The sequence below is a fragment of the Chelonoidis abingdonii genome, chromosome 8, assembly GCF_003597395.2.
Source record: "Chelonoidis abingdonii isolate Lonesome George chromosome 8, CheloAbing_2.0, whole genome shotgun sequence".
In the NCBI taxonomy this organism is placed as follows: Eukaryota; Metazoa; Chordata; order Testudines; family Testudinidae; genus Chelonoidis; species Chelonoidis abingdonii.
In genome coordinates this window covers 61,961,432-61,986,094 of record NC_133776.1, presented here as the reverse complement: position 1 = coordinate 61,986,094, position 24,663 = coordinate 61,961,432, and the positions used below count along the sequence as shown (strand labels likewise).

Genomic DNA, 24,663 nt, shown 5'->3' with positions numbered 1-24,663 from the left:
CTGTTCAGGGCCAGGCCCTGCACACTGCATTGGCAGCACAGTATTCTCCACTCAGCTGCCTCACTTGCTCCTGCAGCTGCTAGTTGTCTGAGGTTAGCTGCACAATTTGTGCCTGCAGTGCTTGATTACAAGTGTGTATGTGGAGGGCATTTGGGGAATCCGATGCTTCTAGTGTGGTCCGAACAGCCTGTCACGGACAGGTTGTGGGCAGCCAGACATAGTAGTCAGAGCCAGAGTGCAGTCACAAGATAGGAGTCAGCTGGGTCAGGACACCAGGAGGTTAGAATCACAAATCAGATGCCAGGAGTCACACTGGGTCAGAATGCCAAGAAATCAAGACACTGGGGCACACAGTGTAGAACAGAGTGCAGCCCAGTTGTTCAGACAGCTTCCTGGTCCTGCTGCTGGCTTAAATAGGGACAATAGGCCAATCAGCTGCTCCAGGATTCCACCAATAGAACTGCAGGGGCAGAGCCTCCAACTGAGGCTGGGCTTCATGGATCCCAGGTATGCAAGCATTAGCAGGCTATTTGGTGAAGGGTTGGAGGTTAGCTGCTCCTGCAGACCCAGGTTTGAGACCCATGGGTCATACAGCGGGGTGAGCTGGAGTTTGGAAGGCTGGGTTGACTAACTGTGCTCTCCTCCGCTCCCCATAAGCAAAAACTGTAATCATGCCATAAGTATTTGAGATGGGAAAGGACTCTTAGGTCCCATCCAGCCCATCCCTTGGGGCCAGCATCAGACTGAGTCCCACAATTCACTTTCTAGTATCTCCCGCAGGCCAGTTTTAAATGGCCCAAGCAGGGGTCTCACACTGCTCCCATCTCTCCACCCAATACATCTCATGCTCAGGAAGCCCTTCCTGGGAGTCTCCTTACTGTTCCTCTTCCTCACTGTGGCTCCATCACTCTCAGGTCTATCCCTGGGTGTAACTAGGGCAATGCTTGGTATGAGTCATTGTTGTTTAGCTCCTGGCTGGTTAGCTCAGATCACAAGAAGGGGAGGACAGGCTGTATGTGTCCATATGCATTTTGTTTGAAATGTTTGTTTAAAGCACTTAGAGGATCAGGGCATCACTATTTTAAGCACAAGGTGAAATAGCTACAATAAAGAAATACAAAATTGACTGTGCCCCAAATAACTGACCAGTTGCCTTCCTCAGGTTCTGCAGCCTTCAAACGCTCAGGGTTTGGCTACACTTGCAGCTGTACAGCACTGGGAGTTAAAGCTGTCTTTGTACAGCTGTGTAGGGAAAGCGCTGCAGCGTGGCCACACTGACAGCTACCAGCGCTGCAGTGTGGCCACATTTGCAGCGGTGTTGGGAGTGGTGCATTATGCGCAGCTATCTCAGCATTCAAGTGGCTGCAACGCGCTTTTCAAAAGAGGGGGGTGGGGTGGAGTGTGACAGGGAGTGTGGGGGAGAGAGAGAGAGTGGATTTTTGGAACCGACACTGTGTCAGCTCCCTACCTTGCAAATTCCGACCACTTCCCCCACCCCTCTCTCATTCACTCTTAAATGCAAATAGGCTTCAGACCAGATAAGCAGCTGCTCTGAGGGACTTGCTTTCCCCCCACCCCCCGCCGTGCTGTTTCTCTCCTCAAGCAAACACTAGCTGTGGACATTCCCTGCCTGCTTCTGCTGGAGCAAACAATTGCTGAGTTTGTTTTTTAGATAAGCAGCTCCGGGAGCCCTGAGTTCACAACAAAACAAAGAGAGTTCTTTAGTTAAAAACATTATGGGAAAATTCCGGAGATCAGCTACAGCGTAGTAAGATTAATCACTCTTTACACTGGCACTCCAGTGCTGCAGCGCCAGCACTGTTCTCTTTATTCCTCTCGTCCATGTGGAGTACAACCAGCGCTGTAGCCAGGGAGATACAGCGCTGTATGTGCCTTGCCAGTAAAGCCACCACCTGCGCTGTAACTCTCAAGTGTAGCCAAGCCCTCAGAGATTTATCATGTGTACCCTATATTGTTGCACAACTACACTCTCATAATGTCTCATAAGCCCTCCAACATCCAGGAACTTTTGCTGCTCTTGCATGTACTTCCTCTGGTCTGACTGCACCCTTCTATTAATGCAGTGTCCAAGAACTAATGCCATTTTCCAGCTGTGATCTCACCGGAGCTCCACAACCCTCTCTTCTGTGACCTGGAGCCATTCCACTGCCTTTGTGTTGACATTGCTCATTGTAATCTCTCAGCTCCAGAATCGCACTGTCCACTCGGTTCCCTGCACTAGGTATCTTGTGGCATTGCTGCCTTACACGTTCACCCCACCCGTTGAATGGCCGGGGTTCTGTGACCAATTTTCTACTGATTTCAGGCAATTTTCCCAATGGATTCATCTTCGTCTTTTCTGCCCACGTCAGATTTCCCTGTGGCCCCTGGGGGTTCTTTCTTCATCTTCATTGCAGTTCAAAACTCCATCCAGTTTAGAAGCATAGGGAGTGATCCATCTATCCCAGTATCCTGTCGCAGACAGTGGCCAGCACCAGAAGCCTTGAAGGAAGGTGAGAGAAAGTCTGTAGTGGGCAGTTATGGAATTACTTGCACATGGGGAAAACTTTTTCTTAATTCCTCTCTCAGTCAGGGGTTGGCTGATGCCTTGAATATGAAGGTTTATATCCCTGCCCAAGCCTTTAAAAAACAAACAAACAAATCTTTTTATTTTAACTCTAGATGCTCTTGTTATCCAAATAAATTTCCAAATCCTACTAAGCACCTGGTCTCAAAGATAGCTTGTGGCAATGAGTTCCATGGGCTAATTGTGTGTTGTGTGAAAGAGTATTTCCTTTAATTGAATGTCCCCATGTTCTTGTATTATGTTAAAGGATGAACAGCGTACCTTCTCCAGATGAGTCATTATTTTTTATATCTTTACCATGTGTCCTCTCAAACATTCCAATGTTTTCAATCTCTCTTCAACAGAGAGTTTTTCCAGACCTCTAATATTCTCGTCACCTGTCTCTGAACGGGTTACTCCAGGTGAAGGGGTACTATTGATTTTTTAATCTGAAATTGTCATTGACTTGCTGTTTACTCTCTTTTCTGAACTGTTAATGAAAATTTTAAATAATACAAGTCCTAATGTTAATGCCTTTGGTGCCCATTAGGTGCTTTCTGTCAGCTCAACACACTGCTTGTGGCTGCACCATCCTTCACAGCTTCTAACCCATGTGCAGTGTTCACATCCAAGCCTGTTCAAATGTGCTTGCTATGCTGGGAGATCCAGGTCATATGAACTCTGGTGGCTGCTTAAGAATGTGACTCAAAGGCCTGGTCTACACTACATGTTTATACCGAATTTAGCAGCATTAAATCGATTTAACCCTGCACCCGTCCACACAACGAAGCCCTTTATATCGATATTAAGGGCTCTTAAAACTGATTTCTGTACTCCTCCCCGACGAGAGGAGAGGCTGCAAATCAGTATGCCCATGTCGGATTAGGGTTGTGGGACCGCAATTCGACGGTATTTGGCCTCCGGGCGGTATCACAGTGCATCATTGTGGCTTGCTCTGGAAAGCATCTGAACTCGGATTCAAGTGGCTGGTAGACAGAAAAGAACCCCGCGAACTTTTGATTTCATTCCTGCTTGCCGTGTGGAGCGCTGATTCAGCACGGTTGTGACATGCGTCCCAAATCCAAAAGAAGCTCACTGGACCGTCAGGAATACTGGATCTGCATCGCTGGTATGGGAGACAATCTGTTCTATCAGAGCTCCGTTACAGAAGATGAAATGACAAATGGCATTTGAAAAAATCTCCAGGCTTGATAGACGAGGCCACAGCAGGGACTCAACACAGTGCTGTGTGAATCAACCGTAACGGAAAGCACAAAAAATTCAAATGGCGCTCCGTGAAGGAAGGGAAGGGGACTGAGGACTCAAGCTATCCCACAGTTTCCTGCAGTCTCCGAAAAGCATTTGCATTCTTGGCAGCTCCCATGCCTGAAGGGTCCAAAAATTGTCAGGGTGGTCAGGATATGTTGTCAATTTACACTCCCCCCCCAAAAAAGGGAAAAAAATCATTTCTCGCCTCTTTTCAATGTCACCATAATGTCTACTGGATGCCGCTGGTAGACGGGGTGCTGCAGCACTAAACAGCAGCATCCTCTCCCCTCCCTGGTGGCAGATGGTATGGTACAATGACTGATAGCCATCCTCGTCATCATCCCGTGAGTGCTCCTGGCTGGCCTTGGTGAGGTCGGCTAGGAGTGCCTGGACAAAAATGGGAATGACTCCCGGTCCCAGTACGCATACGGTGACAGTGAAAAAAAACTAAACAGGCTCCATGGTTACCATGCTATGGCATCTGCCAGGGCAATCCAGAGAAAAAGGGCGCAAAATGATTGTCTGCTGTTGCTTTCATGGAGGAAGGAATGAGTGACGACATTTACTCAGAATCACTTGTGACACTGTTTTTGCTCTATCATGCATTGTGATCTCAAACCAGAATTCCAATAGGCCGAGGAGACTGCGGGAACTATGGAATAGCTATGCGATAGCTACTCACAATGAAACGCTCTGGAAATCAATGCTAGCCTCAGTACATGAATGCACACCGCTGAATTAATGTGCTTAGTGTGGCCGTGTGCACTCGACTTTATACAATCTGTTTTAAAAAACCGGTTTATGTAAAATCAGTATAATCCCGTAATGTAGACATACCCAAAGTTAGATCAGAACTCCCATATTCTGGTTGAAGAATGCAAGGAATGGAGGGTCCCCTACATTTGATGGAAGGTATAAATGCACAAGCGCCCGGTATGGGAAGTCCTAGCCTAGAGGACTGCCATTCTCATCACAATGTTCAGGGGAAAAGATGTGAAGTCTTGTTAACATCAGCGAGCTTTGGGTTGAAAGTTCCATGCCAGACACTGAAAATTTACTGCCAGATTAGTTACTATTTGCAGCGTCTCACTTTATGGGAGGCGAGATGGTGCCACAGACAAAGGAACATGGCTATAAAACATCTCTACTGCAGCTTCCCGCTCCATACGGGGGAAGCATGCAAAGAGGTAACAGTATAGTGCCAAATACCAAGTGTGACTGTACAGATGGTTTGCCCTGTGGACCAGAATATCAGAGCGCTGAGATTCTTGGCTGGTTACTGTCTAACAGCTGGAACACAGTGGGAGGAACAGGTAAAGTTTGCTAATTGTCAGCTGATGTCTGACTACAAAGAGAAAAGCTTAATTGGATTTTTCCTTTTAATGAAAGCACAAAGGATGCCAACGATGGCTGGATAGGCAGGTTATATCAGCTTTGAAGATTTCATTCTGCCATTCTCACTGGAAGCCTCCTGCATATTTAAGGTGCACTTAATAAGCTCATTTAGAAATCTCCCTCTGTTGTGACATTGCATTTTCCTTTTTTGCACCCACTAGCACTCCTTTATCTGCAGCCAGGGCTCAACTCCTAACAGTACATAGGCTGTGACAATGCTTGGGTCAGTAACAGAGGCACAGGATTCAAGCCCACGTGCTCAGGGTTTAACTGATCACCATATTTGGAGTTGGGAAGGAATTTTCCTCCAGGGCAGATTAGCAGAGGCCCTGGAGGTTTTTTGCCTTCCTCTGCAGCATGGGGCACCATGCGCGGCAGGATGGTAGAAATTTTGGTGGTGCCCAGAACCCACCCCTGCCCAACTCGCCCCCCAAAACATCGCCCCTACATGTCCAAGGCTCTTGGGAGGGAATATTAGGTGGGGAGGAGGGCTGGGTGCAGGAGGGTGCAGGCGCTGGCAGGGGTTTGGGGATGGAGGGGTGTGGAGGGGGGGGTGGCAGACTCTGGGAGGGAGTTTAGGGGGATGGATCGGGAAGCGGATAGGGCGTAGTTTGAGGGTGGGGCATGGGGATGAGAGTTTTGGGGTGTGGAAGGGGGCTCAGGGCTATGCCAGAGTGGGATGCGGGTTTCGTTATAATTTGCTGTGATATATTTGGGCTCAGTTTTTCTCTTGTGTGCTTGGGACTTAGTTCTTGTGGTCACTGTTTTGTTTTGTTTACAGGTTATGATTGATGCTTTGATGTTTTGCAGCGTTTTCTGTGGTTTAATGATTTTTTCGTCTGGGATTGGAATTTACGTATCTCGAGGTCCTATTTGGTGTATGTGCTATCACGATTAATTACTTGGGTTTTTGTCTGGCTGGTGGGCTGGGGATGAGGGTTCATGATGCAGCGAGGGCGGCTCAAACATTGGTGCAGCTAGACCCTGGGCTTGATATTGCTGGTGCCCGGGCACCATGTAGTCTTAACTTGTATCATAAGCATTTTCCCAATCTTGACCTAGCGTCCACATCTGGGTGCTTTATGAAACCCCCAGCTATTACCAGTGGATCTGATCTCGTGCCCCCAGCCGGAATTTCAGGGGCCTGACTCCCTCTCTGGTCTCCCCAAAACCTCTCGTGGGACCCCAGACTCAGGGACCCCTGAGTCTCACACCAAAGGGAAAAGCATCATAAAACGGGATGAGTTAAAAATAAATAAAAAAAAAAGTTAATAGTAATTATTAATAAAATAAGAAAAATATACGGAAAAAGTACAATTAAATTAAAAAAAATACCAATAAATAAAAAAATAAAAAAGCTTTCAGACAAAACAAAAAAAAAGAAAATGCAACAAAATAGACTGAAGATACCAGTAATATATATAAAAAAAAAAAACAACCTCCTCCCCTTGTCTCCCTTTATCTCATCCCCAGCTCCCCCTCCCTGGTTATCCTGGCGATACTGTACTTAAACTCCTTGAATGCAAACAGAGAGGGCCAATTTACCTTCCCCCCCCTTCTTCCCCTGAGGCTTGCATTCAAACCTGTCAAGCTAACACAAAGAGATTTCCCCCCTCCCTTGTTCCTTAGCCTTAACCAGAGAAAACCTCAAACAGGTTTTAAAAAGAAAAGCTTTATATAAAAAGAAAGAAAAGACATAAAATATCTTCTGTATCAAGGTGACATTATACAGTCCAATTGCTTAAAGAAGAAATTGTATAACAGCCTATTCAAAAGAGATTAATTTAAACTTCCAGCACCACACATGTAAATACAAAACAAACATATAAAAGCCTATTGTTTGTTACCTTTGTACTTACAACTGGGAAACTGAAGATGAAGCTTACAGATAGAAAAGATCCCCTCTCATAGCTGAGAGCCAGACAAAGACAAAGAACCAAAAAATTCCCTCCCTGAGCTTTTTAAAAATCCGGTTTCCTGATTGGTCCTCTGGTCAGTGTTTTGTTCCCTTTGTTAACCCTTTACAGGTAAAAGACAACATAACCCCTGGTGCAGCTGAGACCCTGGGCTCTGAATATTGCTGGTGCCCGGGCACCATGTGAGTATATATGCCGCCATGTGGGGCATGGGTCACCTTGCTGGAAGATTCTCTGCAGCTTGAGGTCTTCCAACACAATTTGAGGACTTCAATACTCAGACATAGGTTAGGGGTTTGTTACAGCAGTGGGTGGGTGCCATAGGAGTGAGATATCTGCTGGCCTGCATTGTGCAGGAGGTCAGACTAGATGATCATAATGGTCCCTTCTGACCTTAAAGTCTATGAATCTAAGGCCACAGATGTTCCATGTAATAAACTACTTGAAAAGGAGTGAGTGGCTGGGAAACGAACATTGCTGCAAAAGCAATGAAATGAGAGTGCAGTTGGAGTTAAATTTATCACCTCTTGCCTGAGAGTGTTATGTTTCTGTGGAAAGCACACACTAATTCAGGAAAAAGCCTAGAAACCAGACACACCAGCTAGACCACTTGAATTCCAATTTCACTGTGTAACCTGACATTAATTTTCTTCCTCCCATGTGGTGCAGACAGGACAGCCCTTCTACTCTCTGAAGCCTTGGCTACACTTGAGAGTTACAGCACAGGTGGTGGCTCTATAGCGCTGTAACTCACTCCCCGTCCACACTGGCAAGGCACATAGAGTGCTGTATCTCTCTGGCTACAGCGCTGGTTGTACTCCACCTCGATGAGAGGAATAAAGAGAATAGCGCTGGTGCTGCAGCGCTGGGGTGCCAGTGTAAACAGGGAATAATCTTACTACGCTGTAACTGACCTCTGGAACCTTCCCATAATGCTTTTAAGTAAAGATAACTCTCTTTGTTTTGTTGTGATGCCTCTGTTTGTTTTGTTGTGAACTCAGGGCTCCCGAAGCTGCTTATCAAAAAAACAAACACAGCTACTGTTTGCTGTGAATGAGCTCCCTTTGGAACGCCCACAGCTAGCGTTTGCTTGAAGAGAGGGGGCTTGAGGACAGAAGCAGCACAGTGTGCGGGACAGTGGTGGGGTCCGTTTCGGGGAGGCTGCTTATCTGGTCTGTGAAGAAAAAAACAAAGAGGGCTATTTGCTTTCAGTGAGTGAGAGAAGGGTGGGGGAGAAGGAGGGGGCTGGAACTTGCAGCTGCTGATAGAGTGTTAGCTCCAAAAATCCACTCTCTCTCCCCCCACGCTCCCTGTCACGCTCCACTACCCTGCTTTTGAAAAGCACATTGCAGCCACCTGAATGCTGGGATAGCTGCCCATAATGCATGGCTTCCAATGCCACTGCAAATGCTGCACATGTGGCCACGACAGTGCGCTGGTAGCTGTCAGTGTGGCCAGACTGCAGCGCTTTCCCTACTCAACTGTAAGAAACACTGGTGTAACTCCCAGCACTGTACAGCTGCAAGTGTAGCCATACCCTGAGTCACTTCAGAAACTAAAGCCAGCCTTGGCTCTCAGAGAAACACCTGCATGAGGGTGATGGGTGGGGATATGAAAGTCCATAGGTAGGGCCTCCCACATACCTCAATGCCCTGCAGATCACCAACTGGCCAATGAAGTGAATTTGGTGCTTTTGCCCCAGAAATAAGAAACAAGCCAGTTGATTCCCTTGGCTCTAAACTCAGCGACAGTTTGTGAGGACCAGAAAGGGACCTCAACTAGAATCAGGGCAGGTGAGCTAGTCTGCCCTTCCCCTGATGGGAACACGATTTGAGACAGAGCCCAGTAGTGTATAATCCCATTGCTGCATTCTTGTTCTCTCTGTACCTGCTACAATTGGTTTATCAAGATGAGGGTTGATCAAAAAGTTTTCATCAAAACTATTTTTTTGATGGAAAACCGAATTTTCAACAAGATGAATGTTTTCATGACAAGAGTCTGCATTCCGTAGGAAACTAATTTTTCATTGAAAAAACACACACCCAGAACCCAGAATATTTTGATTTGGATAATCAGTTAAAGTACTACATGGGAGTTGTAGTTCCGATTCTTCAAAGATCCCCTTTTCCTCTATGCCTCCCCCAGTTGGACTACATCTCCCATGAGACACCACAGCCAGGGACTCCCATGATGGAACCATGCTGAATCATGGGAGATGCAGTCTGAATGGTGATCCCAGCCTATAGAGGAGAATGAGAGCATGAGGCACCCAAACTACAACTCCTGTGAAGCACCCCAGCAACATTTCTGATTTAAAATATTTTAGATTTTTGGTTTTTTTTGTTTGTTTGTTTGTTTGGGTTTTTTTTGCTTAAAAGGCAAACTTTTCCCTGGGAAATGTTGATGAAAACATTTTTTTTTTAAATTTTTGCAGAAATTTTCCATGGGGGGAAATGCCTGTTTCCCAACTAGCTCTAATGAAGACCCAGACCCTTTCTTGTCAGCATGGTCCCTGGAGAGCAGTGTGGCTCTTGGAGCTGGTCCAAGGCACTAGTCTGCACTGCCTCCCCTCTGTTCCTAAAAGCTCCTTCCCAAGGGATTGAACACTGTACCCTGCTGGGGCTGAGACAAGGGATTCCACAGCCAGGAGAGTTCATTGGCAAAAGGAGACAGTTCAAACCTTCTGCTGTAAATCACTTGCATTGTACCCATTCCAACTGTTACTGGGAAATGCCTTCATTAAATACATCTAATGACACACTGGGAGTTTCTTTCTGAATTAGTCCTAACTGTGTCCTAAGCAGCACATTTCTGGGGCAGACTCAGAGCTGGCGTCAACCAGTACAGGGGCCACACTGAGTTACGCCAGCTGAGGAGCTGGCCTGAGGAGCTCTTCCAGTTGCCCGTGGGTGGAGTTCATTGCGGATCAGCTATAAGTACAAAACAGGGAAGCTGCTGGTAATTCGGTGGTAATACCTGGAGTTTAGCCCCCTCTCCTCTTTTTTAATTGGAGTCTTTTGGCGGGAGAATCCCAGCTGTTTGGAAAATAACATGAGAGCCCTGTATAGTACAGCAGGGGTGTCTGCCAAGCTGTGCCCCTCCAAGGCAACTGATCTGAAAGTACAATGTTCCTTTGAGGGTGAGTTGAATATAGGGTGACCAGACACCAAGTGTGAAAAATCGGGATGGGGTGGCGGGTAATAGGCTTCTATATATGAAAAAGCCTCAAATATTGGGACTGTCCCTATAAAATCAGGACATCTGGTCACCCTAGATGAATATGCCTCCCTAACCAGCACTGGTGATGTTTATACTGAAGTTCTTGAAGCAGCCCTGTCCCTACAGGGAGGAGGTAGGGGGTACTACCTCCCACCATCTGACAGCAGCCCCAGGCGTAGCTCTGGGAGTGCAGCGAGAATCTGCTGCCCACTCCCTGCTGCGGCTGCTCACATGCACTGTGCTGGCCACCTGCTGCATCCCAGTGGAGGGAGGAGAGCAGTAACAGAGGCTCTATCACCTGCATCACTGCCAGCTGCGGGAGCTTCATGGAGAGCAGGAGGAGAGCTCGACTGGCTCTGCCTCAGTCTGGGGCAGAGCCTAGCAAAGGACAGATCTCCTCCCCCATGCAGCTCCACAGGGGGAAAGAGAGGAGAAACTGAGAGTGCCAATAGCCATTAGAGCCCTGCCCTGGCCCAGGTTAGAGCCCAGGGGCTGCTTTAGTGGATGCTAGCTGACAATGTTTCCCTCCCCTCCCCCACAGGACTGTACACTGGCTGTGGATAGCTGAAGCACAGCACAGTCCAGCCACTCCCCTTCCCCACCCTTGCACCGATGCTGGGAGGAGGGAAGCAAAGAAGGCGTCTACAGCAGCCTTATGCCTGCCAAGGAATCCTTGCACAAGGGGATTCTCCCACAGGTTGGATTCTGCTTCCTTTGCGCCAGCCACATGAGACAGGGCAGAGAGCCTGCCCCTCAGTACTGACTGTGGTCCCTGGGCCTTTTGGGCTGGACACCACGCCACAGGAGGAAGAACTCTTTGCTTCTCTCTATTAGCAGGAGGATGTGATGGGCCAGCCTGACACAGTATGCATTTTAACTACCCTCAGCTGGATTCTTATAACATTGTTTCTCCTTCTCCCCTGTGTTAGGAGACACTTCTCTCACCCGCTTGTCATCACCGTGCAGCCAAAAGAAACTCTAGAAATAGCCTGAGACAAAAGTTTCCCGCCGCTGAGTCTCACTGAGGAACTTGGGTCAGAGTGTTTGAATCAGAGACACTCGTTCCTCTCGCAGTCCCTGTCACATCCTACCTCCTCCACACAGCTCAGTTACCAGGGGAAAGACCAGATTCTACGCCTTTGGCACCAACCTCAGTGTCCAAGCTGCAGTGAAGAAAAATACCTTCTCTGTAACAGTCAGGTCAGAGACCCATTCTGATTCTTTGGAGAACAAATTCAGTACAAAATCATAAAAATGTAGTGCTGGAAGTACCTCAAGAGTCCAGTCGCCTTTGCTGAGGCAAGCCAAGTAAACCTAAACCATGCCTGACGTTTGTCTCACCTGTTCCTGAAAATCTCCAGTGACTGGGATTCCAAGTTTTTCCTAATGTTATCCTAAATCTCCCTTGCTGCAAACTAAGTTGATTCCTTCTTATCCTACCCTCAGTGGACATGGAAACCAATTGTCCACCATCCTCTTTAGAACAGCCCTGAACATATGTGAATATACGGAAGCTTTAAAATGACCTGACTTGGAAAAGGAAATAATATCTGCTGGAAAACAAGTTATTGAGAGGAAGGCTGGCCCAATGGCTAGCACAGTAGCTTGGGGGAGTTCAATTCCCAGCTCCACCACAGGCCCCCTGCATGATCCTGGACAAGTCACTTTCTGTGTCTCAGTTCTCCATCTGTAAAATGGGCATAACAGCACTGCCCTGCCTCAGAAAGGTGGCTCAGAGTAAAGACATAACAATTGTGAGGTGCCTTAGATAGATGTTCAAGAGACTAAAGAAGCAAGTGCTAAACCACTGGTCAGTGCTTCTGTTACAAAGAAATGTGGACATTCTGGAAATGTTGGAATGGCTCTTATTGCCCAGGCATTATACCTTCCTGAAGGAGGAAAGGGATCATGTAGCTAAGTGGTTATTGCTTAATTTCCCATTTGAACATACATAATACTTCTGATATCAAGAGAAGGACCTTCACCAGAGCCCTCTCAAAACCAACTCCACAAACAGTCATGGGAACTTTGTATCTGTTTCTTCAGACTGTACTAATTTTTCACATCATATTTGAAAGAGGAGAAGGCAGTGTTCTAAAATGAGAAAATTCACATATACCCTCATGCCATGAGGATGAGTCCAGCTACTAGAGAAATGAATCACTGTGTCTGAGGGCAGAATCAATAGCCCTTGGCTTTAAAGGTTCTGTGCTCTTGCCACTTATCCTACACATCTGTAAACATCAAAAGAATGACATTTTCTTTGTTTACAATCAAGTTTTTGATCAGCTCTGATGATGAATAATGACCAAGAGTAAATAGATACTGAAAACAAGTCATCTCAACCACAGTTTTGAATCTCTGGTCTCCTCAGTCTGTAATTTACTGAGTCTACTTAATGATAATCAATGGTGCTAGCAAAGAGCTGGCAATACCTTGTTTGGTATTCTTAACTTGGGGCAGGGGAATCAAGTAGATGTTTAGCACGTTTGTTAAATTTTAACCTCAAGGCAATTTGCATATTGCTTTATCACCAAGACTTGAGCTCATTTCTGATGTCTGAAGAAATTCTGACTAGTGACTGGAGTTTTGTTCTAATATTAGCTAATGTCAGATGAAAACTTTGAAATGATAAATACACTTATTTTAAACAGCAGACTTGGTGTATCTGGAGCCTGATCAGAAGAACAACCAGCCCAGATTTGCCTTTTCTGATGTTCCTTTGTGCTGTCTGATTTTGTTTGACCCGGGCTAGCATGGTGCTGCGAGATGCTAGGGAAAAAAATACAATCACCGCTTTGCTGCTAGGCAGAGATTGTTACACAAGAGACAAAGATGAGCAGTACTAGAGCAACCCTAGTGCACACCCCACCATGCAGGTGAGCGAGGTACTCCAAAATCAAAGGCAGGTGTCCGAGACTAGAGGGTAAAATCAGCGAGATCAGAGAAAAAACTAAATCATGTGATTGCAATGCTAGGGAAAAGTGCTGGACTGACAGCCCTAGAGGGCAATCTATTTTGCGCCAACCTCAGAGCAGGTCCTGCAGCGGCAGTGGCTGCAAAAGTCTGTTGACATTCCCCCGGCATGCAGTACTCACCTCCGGGGTTATCTTTCAATGGCTTCTTCAGTCCTTGGCTTCTTTGTTGAGGCTGCCAACGAGGGGACTTGGTGCCATTTGTAATGCCTGGTTTTGTGACTTGTGTAGCGTTCACTAGGGGCTCCATCCTGCTCCCCTGACTACAACTGCAGCACAACTTGGCTGTATGAAGTGGGACCATGAGCCCCAAAATTATTTCATATTAGCCAGTGGACAGCCATCAGATGATGACAACATGGATGGCATGCTCCCGCTTCACACAGCAGTCCGTCACAGCACACTACACACATTTTAGTGCGCTGTAGCAGTGTCCAGACAGAAGGTTACTGCATGGCAAGCTAAGGTGCTGTACTAATGTCCTATGTAAACTGGGTTACTAGCTTTTAGGGCAGGACTTGATCTCCCCACCATTAACCTCTGTTCCAGTGCTAATATATTTACAGTATATCTAGCTCTTGACCCTCTAGTTTAGGACAGCAGTAACAGATGAAATATTCAGAACAAATCAGCACAGATGATCTATTGTCTTAACAAAACAATGGTGTCCAAGAGCAGCATCCCCTTCCCAGAATTTAGGGTGGGGTTCTCTTCTTCCCTTTTCTGTTGCTGTGTCTCCACCCTTGGTCCTTATTCACTGCAAAAAGTGATGTCCTGGGGCACAAAATGTCTTTTTAACATACTTCTATTCACAAGCCTGCCTTCTCTCATGTTCAGAAGTTGAATAGCCCCACGTCCACCTATTGTGCCATGCAAATACATAACAATAAACCCCATGAAAGACTTCGTATCCCATTATGAACTTCCTGAGTCATGGGAGCCATTTGTTAAAATATACTATGAAAATATTTTTCAGATTAAAAAACCAAAAAACCTCCGATTTAATTATTATCTAAGCACAGCGTGTGTCTAGCATGTGTAGAGCGGACAAGCCTTCTCTTTCTTGTTACTGGGCATAAAACAGGGTATAAAAACAGGGTCGGGATAAATATGACAAGTTTGGGTGAATTACATAAAACATATCAACAACCTCAAGAGCACAAAATATTTGGTTAGGACACAACCAGGAGTTCATGTTCAAAGAGATCCCAATCAGGCTGCGATGCTGCTTTCCAAATTTTTCGACCCAGAACAGATGGTTAGGGATGAGTTACAAATGAAAATAGTTGTCACTCTGTTTGCTCTAGCAGCAAGGCTGGGGGTGGCTACAACCCTGTGGAATCCTTGTAAAGATGGCCCTTAACACAGCATAGCTACTGCAGCATTGAGCCTACTGCCATGTGAGAACCAGCACTCACTGCTGTCCAAGGCCTTAGCTACCCTGGCGCTTTACAGCGCTGCAACTTTTTCGCTCAGGGGTGTGAAAAAACACACCCCTGAGCGCAGCAAGTTACAGCGCTGCAAAGCGCCAGTGTAAACAGTGCCCCAGCGCTGGGAGCACAGCTCCCAGCGCTGCAAGCTAATCCCCACGGGGAGGTAGAGTACCTGCAGTGCTGGGAGAGCTCTCTCCCAGCACAGGCACTGCGACCACACTCACACTTCAAAGCGCTGCCGCGGGAGTGCTCCTGTGGCAGCGCTTTGGAGTTTCGAGTGTAGCCAAGCCCCGAGTCTTTGCTAATGAGGTGGGAACTGAAGCGCACACTGATGATTCCTCACCATTTGACCACAGCCCATTTACTAAGCGATTAGGTGCCGACAGGCTTCAGTCACTAAGAGGCCCCCACGTTCCTTTAATCTTATCGCTGGCCAAGCAAACAGGCATTTTCTGAATGAATTACCTAGAGATTTCTCTTGGTATTGTTGTGGGGAATAAATAAAACAAATTTCATTTTTAGCCTGCAGCTCGCTGAGCACCAGCTTTGTCCTATTTGTATAATCCTAGGGAATTATGTGAGCATGTTGCTATGTGGTAGCTCCCCGAATGACCAGCCACCAGACAAATTAGATTTGCTAATACTGAGGATGCTTCAGTGAACTGAAGGATGTTGGATGCTCAGTGCAGCACAAAACAATTCAGTTCCGGACCCCCAAAGCACAGAGTTAACAAACTGCACTTCAAAGTTCCTCTCTGCTCCTTAATCATTTTGATTACTGCCCTGAGACATGTCCTCAGCAAACCTCTTCTCACAGCTTCCTCCAAACTCCCATGTCTCCTGGGCAAGCCAGCTTGCTAAGTGCCAGAGCACAAAGCTTTCATGGTTTATTTATGCTACCCAAATAGGACATGGGCTGGGAAGAATGGGGAGTGACCAAGCCCCAGTGCAATGGAATATATATGTCCCGGGGCCTTACAAAAGTAATGAGGGAAAATGAACTTCTGTTATCTCGCTGCACTTTGATTAAATCAGTAGCCAACAGGATGGTGAGTTCTTTGTTATAGACTGTCACAAGGTGCTGGCATCTAAAGGACTGAGCATGGGAGACAGCAACTCAGACTCCAACCCCAGCTCTTCCACTGTTTACCTACATGGCCTTGGGCAATTGACTTCCCCTCAATGCCAGCTTCCCCATGCATAACAGGGGGCTGATACTTGCCTTCCTCAGCAGGGCAGGTAAACCATTCCTCACTGATAGGTGTTTGAGTGCAAAGTGTTAGCAGTATTAATGGTAAATCAGCAGAGACTGCTGTGGGTTAGCAACCCCAGTGCCCTGCACCAAGCTGTGAGAGGCCCAGGTTTAGGTCCCAAGTTTGGGCCCCAGACTGACAGGAAGTGGGGTGCTAGGGAGGTGGCAAAACATTCAGTCCCCAGGGAGTGGGCTTTGGAGGGTGAGCAGAACACACTGTGTCAATCTGGAGCCCGCTCTTGGTGGAAAGTGCTCATGCAACTCTCCTCAGCCAAAGACCAGTGGCCCAGATGCAGAGCCTCGAGGGAGGAAGGTGAAAAATTGCAGGGAATCCTCTTTAAAGTGCTCTCCTCCCCATCCCCTACAGACACTGGATACCTGCACAGAACCCATGTACAAACAGGATGCAGAGAACACTTGAAAAAGACAGTCAGGCTAAAATTCCTGTTAAGAAAACAAGATGCCTGGATTGTTAACCCCATCTTCATTCTCAGATGGCAATCCGTAGGGGAAACCTCATTTACTTTTGTCTCGGTAACACTGATTGTTTACTTTTGCTGTTTTGCTGAACTTGGAGAATGAAAATTGATTGGCCAGTTTCCCTTGCTGGCACTTGTGCATAAGCCCTTTGTGGCAAGGCTGGGTTGCAAATGCCATAGGGGAAGGGAGCAATCACAACCATATGCTGTTTTCACCAGACTTCCAAGAATACCCCCAAAAAACAAAAACAGAGCAAAATTTTCTCCTGTGCTTGAGTTTTGCAAAATTTCGTTTCTAACCAAAACTAATTTTGGGGGTTAAACAGCTCTCAAGGTTCCTGGCAAGTAGATATGGGAACTGCGATGCTACTGTAGCCCTTGAACCCTTCCTGACATTAACCGATGGCATCTTTTCTGCCAGACCAGACTGTGATCCCTGGTGATGCCCTCTTTACTTTCTTCACTGCAACACTGCATTCACCGCAAGCAAATGGCTACTTACTGATGAAGTTGGCCTGGCCGGTGAAGATGGTGTACTGGAGCTCATAGGAGCTGACACTGAACTCATCCTCCGAGATCCAATGGACTGTAATGGTGTCATGGGAAGCTGTACAAAGCTCCTCTCGGACAGATGGTGGATTGGGTGCTGCATGGGCGACAGATGACAATGTAGAGATAATAAGGGGTTTTCATATCCACTTGGGTGACACCTCATAATGGAGACAGCCTCTATATGGAGGGAGCACAGACACTGCACAGAAAAAACAATTCTATGTGTTGTTGAGTGACTGCTGGAGTAAAATGGAGTAAAATGGAGGCTCCTGGAAGGGCTGGGGCATCAGGGACAAGGCTGGGAGACCAATTATTAATGTGATCACATCGAAGGCTTAGGCTGCTAATTAAAGCCCCGCCTCTGATTGGCACTAATTTTTTAACAACCTTTTTACCTGATAAATGTTCTGGACACAGATGACATTTCTCCTCCTATATTATCTGCTTGAAAATCTGATAGATAGACCCAAAGATCAGTTAGCTTCTCTGGTACATTTGTCTCCTCAGTGGCTTTAAGTAGCCTTGTTAAGAAACACAGGTATATCTATACGGCAGTTGGGTGAAGTAATTCCCAGTCCAAGTAGATGTACCCATGATAGCTTGAGCGGAACTAGCATGCTCAGCATAGCAGTGTGGCCATGGCAGCATGGCTATGCCCTCTGCAGATACCATACACTACATGGGCAGCTTTTCCCCCACTTTCTTCAAATGTGGAAGAAAATCTGTCAAAAAGGACTGCAGCACATCAGGACAGGAGTAGCCCTTCATTGCTATTTACTTGCATTATGGTATACCCTCTATTCTTATGTGTATTACCGTCACACCCAGAGACCCAAATCTGGATCAGAGACCCAATGTGCTAGGTGCTGTCTGAACCCAAAGGTTGATATGATCCCCATCCAAAAGAGCTTTCAATTTAAGGCTTCAAGACACATACAAAGGGCAGCAAAGAGGAAATACTAAACTATATTACACGTTGAATGTATTACATGTTTTTTTTCAAATATACTATTGGCTGCTCATTTCCTGTGGGCAGCATGGCAGGAAGTGGGATTTGAAGAAGGAGGTTCCACGGATTTTTTCAGAGAGGGCATTCCCAGCATTCAGCAAAGCGGTGGATGTCAGCACCACTGCTGGAGCAGAGGAGATAGGAAAGGGGAAGCAGGAGATAGCAGCCAATGTGATGAGAGCAGATATGAAGGGACAGAACTCTGAAGGTGCTTGGGGTGGAAACAGGGGAACCATGAGAAGGATTTAAAGTGGGATGGAGTGGTTACATGGTTAGAAGGAAGATGGTCATAGCAACTGACTGGACAGAAGTGATGTGGGTGAAGGGAAGGGTCCGAGGAGAAGGATGCTGTACTCAAGCCAGGGGATGAGAGCGTGACTCAGAGGTTTTGCAGAAAAGGAAGAGAATTGTAACAGATTTCAGAAACAGCCACCCTAAGAACATGCCTGAACACCAAAAGCCCAAGGACTGATGACTGGGCCACTCCATTATATAGATAGATAGATAGATATACCTATCTCATAGAACTGGAAGGGACTCTAAAAGGTCACCGAGTCCAGCCCCTGCCTTCACTAGCAGGACCAAGTACTGATTTTGCCCGCAGGATCAAGAAGTTTAAAAGACTAGAACAACTTACAGTGTAATTGATATTAAAATATTTTCCACCTCATCTGAGAGGACAAAGAAGGTTACAGCGTGTGTTAGGAAAGCAGGATCAGCACACACCTGTTAGATAATCCAGCCCCTCCAGCAGTTTCTTTTCTCTGGAAAAATCTAAAGCAAAGTTTTCAAAGGCATCGTTAAAATTGATATCTGGTATCAGCACTTGAGAGGATGCAGTTGCCATGGCGACCCTGAAGGAAAGAAAAGAGCATCAACATACATTAGGGGTGTTTGGACAACCCAGCCGGCAGTTAAATTGCTGATTAAAAAGGTGCAAACGGTCTTGCAGTAATGTAACATGCCAGGAGGAAAACCACCACCCAAAGCAGGCTTCTCTGGAGAAGCAAAGCAGCAAACCCCTGGGGAAGGGCCTGGTGGCTTTGTTTGCTTTTGTTATTGTTCTTAGTGACAGAAGCATCCTCCTTTTGCTCTTTGAAACAATCAAAAACATTATGCTGGGCTAGACAGGGCTACCTAAGCGACAGCGCTGCCTGTTCTTCCAAGGAAGGACATGCTCCCATTCACACTTCATGTTCACCTTCTGAACAACTTGCCTCCCATTGTCCCAGCTGGACATTCGCAATCCCAGAGTGAATGGCACCCCACACCTGATATGATCCCTAGTGAAGATTCTCACAGGCCTTCTCTGCACTAGGACATTTCTGCTAATATTTGCCATTGCTGCATCTCCACTTGTGGCTGCAATGGTGTGACTTAGAGCACCAACACCCACCAGTGCTTTCAGCACTGAGTTGTGCAGGTCAGCTCTAAACAGGGTTGGATTGGAATACCCATTAATCTTCTGGGGCCCTGTCTATACCCACTAGTGAATGCATGTTATAGGTTCCCCACTATGGCCAGTCCACAGAGGTTATGAGTCAGTTACAGCCCTAGTTAAAGAACCTGACTCTAGCTCACACAGTAGTAGATTGTACTGTTTAGCTCTGGAGGTCCTCAGTTCAATCCCTGGTGTTTCAGAGGACAGCTGACACCACCACTATTAGTGGAACTGAAAGGGAGGTAACCATAACCAGTAATTATTCAGCAGATGAACCCTAGTGCCATCATTCTTTCAATGTTCTGCCTATTACTCTCACGGGCCATTCTCAAACCCCTATACCTGTCATATGATTTGCTGGTGGCCCTGTATGAGGCTGCATGCTGTGCCACTTAAAGCACTTTGATAGTTAGCAAGAGGGGGGAGGGATAGCTCTGTGGTTTGAGCATTAGCCTGCTTAAACACAGGGTTGTGAGTTCAATCCTTGAGGGGGCCATTTAGGGAACTGGGTAAAAAATCTGTCTGGGGATTAGTCATGCTTTGAGCAAGGGGTTGACCTCCTGAGGCCCCTTCCAACTCTGATATTCTAAGAGTAATCTTTGTCAGCACCACTTCTGTGGCAGTGAGGCTTAGTAAATAGATTAAGATGGTTCAGAAAACAGGTAGCATGGAGGGAAAAATCTCACAGGATAAATGAACTTCCAAGGGGGGTTCTGTGCTGAGACAGCTGTTTTTTCTACCACTCTAAAAAACACATGCACCATTTTCTACTGGGGATTCAAACCCAAGCTGGCTGGCCAGTAACACCTAGTAAGCCCACCTCTCAGCTACATTCCTGGCAGTCTGCAGGAACCGTGCATGGTCATTCTCTTTCAGGATATGTTCTGCTTGATTGATGAGGACCGTAGAGCGCTCCAGACACTGCCGACAGTTAGCTACCTGCTGGGCCAGCTTCCTCAGCTTCATAACCTTGGAGAGAGGGGCAGAGGGGAAACAAAAAACAGAAAACAGCACTTGAAGGAGATCAGCAATGAGCCCTGGGAATTGGGCTTATTAATCAACTGGCTAAAGCTGCCTTGTGTAGGACAAGGCTGACGGAGAGGCTGCCCCGATGGCTTATCCTCTGCAGTGCCCTGTGAGCACATCAAAGGCATTGCTTTAAAACCAAAGGAGAAAGCACTGGTCCTAGCAGAGGAGGCTTCTCAATGAAAGTCAGCAGGAGTAAAAGCAGTAAAACTCTGCCAGAGCCTTGTGCTCCAGCCCCTCCCAGCCAAACAGCTTGTTGTGGAAAAGAGAGTTAAGAAGCATTTAAAGGTGCACTCTCTGTGTTCATTTAGATTACAGAACAGATGGACTGAAACCCTGGGAAAAAGGCTTTTGGTTGCCCTAAAGGCTTGTGCGATCAAAAGTGATGCAGCTGCTCTTCACTTTTCACATTTTCAAACTCTGAGGGCTTAAATCTCACCTCATTCCCTTTACTTTAGCACAAAAATATAAGACATTCATGTAACCCCTTTTTGAGTTGGCCCTAGTTTAGGGACAAATCTCCTTTCTGAAAACAGGTCAGAACAGTACAAGGAAACCTCACACTTCTCTAGAGTGGCTCAGTTAGTGCACTGCTCAGACTTGCACTCAGAAAGCATTACAGTTTCAGCCACAGATAGTTTTGTAACTGCAACCCAGGGGGTGAGATGTGGCAATAACATGGGATGGGGAAGTAAGCTGCGACACCTGGAATCAGATGCAAACTCAACCAGCTGCAAACATGATCAGACACAAGCATGCACAAAGAATGACAGACATCTCAAAAGCAGTCAGCCCCACTCTGCACCAAGCTGCCTTCGGATATCAGGAAGCCCATTTCTAAGTAGCAGGATAACAATTAACTTGTCACCATTCCCTGCTTCAAAGTCTTTGCTGCATTTTGGAAGTCATACTGTGCCCTAGCCAAAGTTCAGATCAGAAGAAATTCAGTACTGTCATGGAAAAATGGCCAACAATTCAGCTTTTTCTGCAGGGAATTTCTAAAGTGTGTTTATTGGCTGTTTAAGATAACACATGATAAACCAAAAATTCACAGCACTGATATTTGAAGTTCTGTGGTATTATTTCTCTCATCTTTCTTTGGCAAAGCATGGTGACAAAACTGAGGGCATCCTGTGACAGTGGAGTTCCCAATGAAACCAGAATGACCAGTGTTTCTTATGGTGTCAAATCCCGAAGTCCATACTCAAGGAAATGTCATATTGAAGTTCTCAGAACACCTCAGGACTGTGCTTGGGTGAGGGCCTCCTATGGAATGATGTTGAGATCTGCAATGTGTTAGGTGAGGCAATGGTTCTTCTACCCACTCCAGTGCCCTAGCATGACACACATTCCTTTAGTAGAGAAATTCTAGCTGCGATAAATGCACTCACCCAAGAAACCAGCTACCTACGTGGTGCCCAGAATGGTAAATCTTCATGAAAACAGCTTTATTCTCAAGGGCAGATTCAAACTGTCTCCTGATGAAAACCAGGATTGCCATTTGCTGCCCATCTGGCCAGGAAAGTGTGCCAGTCCCTAATTTTTGAAAGGCCACATTTGAAGCGTATGTGGATGTCTCAGGGCACTGAGATGGCTGCAACTATGGTGCATTTGGTGCTAGGGAACTAACAAGCCTAGAGACTGAAGTCCGCTATTCACAGTATGGGCGCAGCATGGCCAGAAGTGCCTCCAGCCTCCCTCAACCTGCTGTAGCCTATATGCCCCAACCATGACCTCAGAGACCTGTCTAAGCATGAGAGGGAATTAGCTTACACGTGGCCTCTGACAAGGCTACTCATAAGGATGCTGCTCAGTGCCCCAGGTGATTAGATGTGGGCACTGTCCCATCAAATGCTTGAGTGCAACGTGCTACCATAGGTGAAGTAGCTGTCAGGGGGCAAGAACTTTCAGTTGCTGCTAACCACAGATGCATTGGAACCACCAACCTAGATGGGAAAGGCTCCCCCATCCCACCCCCACTGCCAAGCCATCCTGCCTTGGTAAAATGCCCCATGCAGTGCCTTACTTAGCATGAGTGATCAAGGAGAAGGACCGCCTGGAAATCACCAGAGCAATCAAGCATGGGTGCTTGGCTGCTTTCATTTTTCTCCTCATTAGAGAAGAAAATTTGGGCAGAACTTTCTCTTTGAACCCACAGCCAAGACAGGCCAGTCCTGCTTTAGTGATGTCTGCCCCCCACCCAGTACTGAGACAAAACCAAATGTGATTTTGACTGGTATCAGATGGGGACACCACTTTGATGAATGCACTGCTCTGTCCCCGGTGGTGTGTGTGACAATATACTCCATATGATTTTATGAAAATATGCTAATGAGTGTGAATATAATGTAACTGGAATATGCTTCATGCAAGAGGTCTCTTGTAAGGGTGTCATTACAAAGCTTATAATCTACAGAGTGTGGTCATCCTATTAGTATAAATGTATCATTCTTGTATCTGAAACTAGAAATATGAAATATAACTCTGAGGTCCTATTGTAATTAGGCAAAGTGTGGGCCATTAATGGTGGTTTGGAATTTTGATGGCTCCCATCAGCTAGGTCAATTAGTTGTAAATGGCTTAAGCTTTATACAGAGTAAAACAGATTTATTTGGGGTTTGGATCCAATTGGGAGCTGGGTTTCTGGGTGCTAGAGACAGGAAAAGACAGTTACCTTTTCCGTAACTGGTGTTCTTCAAGATGTGTTGCTCACGTCCATTCCATAGTAAGCATGCATGGTCACCACATGCACTGGTGCCAGAAGTTTTCCTCTTAGCAGTACCCATAGAGGAGCACCCCTAGCAACCCCTGGAGTGATGTCTCTATGGCACGGTATAAGGGGCACTGTGAGCTCCCCTCACCCTCAGTTCCTTCTTGGCAGACAACTCCAATAGAGGGGAAGGAGGGCGGGATGTGGAATGGACGTGAGCAACACTTCTCGAAGAACATCAGTTACAGAAAAGGTAACTGACTTTTCTTTTTTGAGTGATTGCTCATGTGCATTCCACAATAGGTGATTCCAAGCTATATCTGTTGGAGGTGGGTAGGAGTTCACAGACACTCAGGATGGAGCACTGCCTTGCCAAACCCGGCGTCCTCCCTAGTCTGGGAGATGATCACATAATGAGAGGTGAACGTGTGGACCGACGACCATGTGGCAGCCCTACAAATGTCTTGAATAAGGACATGAGCCAGAAAGGCAGCCGATGAGGCCTGCGCCATAGTCGAGTGTGCCCTCACAATCAGCGGTGGGGGAACTCCCGCCAGGTCGTAACAATTATGGATATATGAAGTGATCCAGCTGGAGAGCTGCTGAGTGGAGATCGGCTGACCTTCATGCATTCAGTCATGGCGATGAACAGTTGCGAAAACTTCCTGAACGGTTTTGTACATTCCAGGTAAAAGGCCAGAGTCCGTCTCACATCTAGAATGTGGAGGTGGTGCTTCTCACTGGATGCATGGGACTTGGGACAGAGCATTGCCAGGAAAATGTCCTGACCCATATGGTAGGTGGAGACCACCTTAGGGAGGAACGAAGGGTGTGAGCAAAGCTGGACCTTATCCTTATGGAACACTGTGTATGGGGGTTCGGCACTCAGGGCCCAGAGCTCTGAGAACCATCTAGCAGAAGTGATCGCCACAAGAAAGGCTACTTCCAATGAGAGGTGTGACCAGGAGCATGTAGCAAGCAGCTCAAATGGAGGCTCAGTTAGCCTGGCCAGCAGCAAGTTCAGGTACCACTGAGGGACTAGGGGTCTATCATACGGAAAGAAGCGATCCAAACCCTTAAGGAATCGACCTGTCATGGCATGAGAGAATATCATGTGGCCCTGCACTGGCGGGTGGAAGGCCGATATGGCTGCCAGATGCACCATGACAGACAAGGGCACTAGGCCGTGGGCTCAGAGAAGAAGGAGGAAATCTAGTACAAGCTGGATCGGAGCAGCCACTGGCGAGACACCCCAATCTGCAGCCGACCGGGAAAACCGAGACCATTTTGACAAGTAGGCCTCGCGTGATCAATTACCAAAATTAGGCTATCCCATCATACCATCCCCTCCATAAACTTATCAAGCTTAGTCTTAAAGCCAGATATGTCTTTTGCCCCCACTACTCCCCTTGGAAGACTGT

At 46.8% G+C, this 24,663-nt stretch overlaps 1 protein-coding gene across 3 annotated transcripts in view; it reads right to left on the bottom strand.

The window, feature by feature from the left end:
* MID2 (midline 2) overlaps positions 1–24,663 on the bottom strand; it is a 416,243-nt gene that overhangs the window by 61,139 nt on the left and 330,441 nt on the right. For all 3 annotated transcript variants that reach the window (XM_075068687.1, XM_032773776.2, XM_032773777.2), the window contains exons 5-7: positions 20,327–20,475; positions 18,792–18,919; positions 17,007–17,150 (exon numbers count right to left, since the gene is read on the bottom strand). In XM_075068687.1, the coding sequence (XP_074924788.1) occupies positions 17,007–17,150; positions 18,792–18,919; positions 20,327–20,475 (421 nt within the window). The remainder of the gene's footprint in view (positions 1–17,006; positions 17,151–18,791; positions 18,920–20,326; positions 20,476–24,663) is intronic.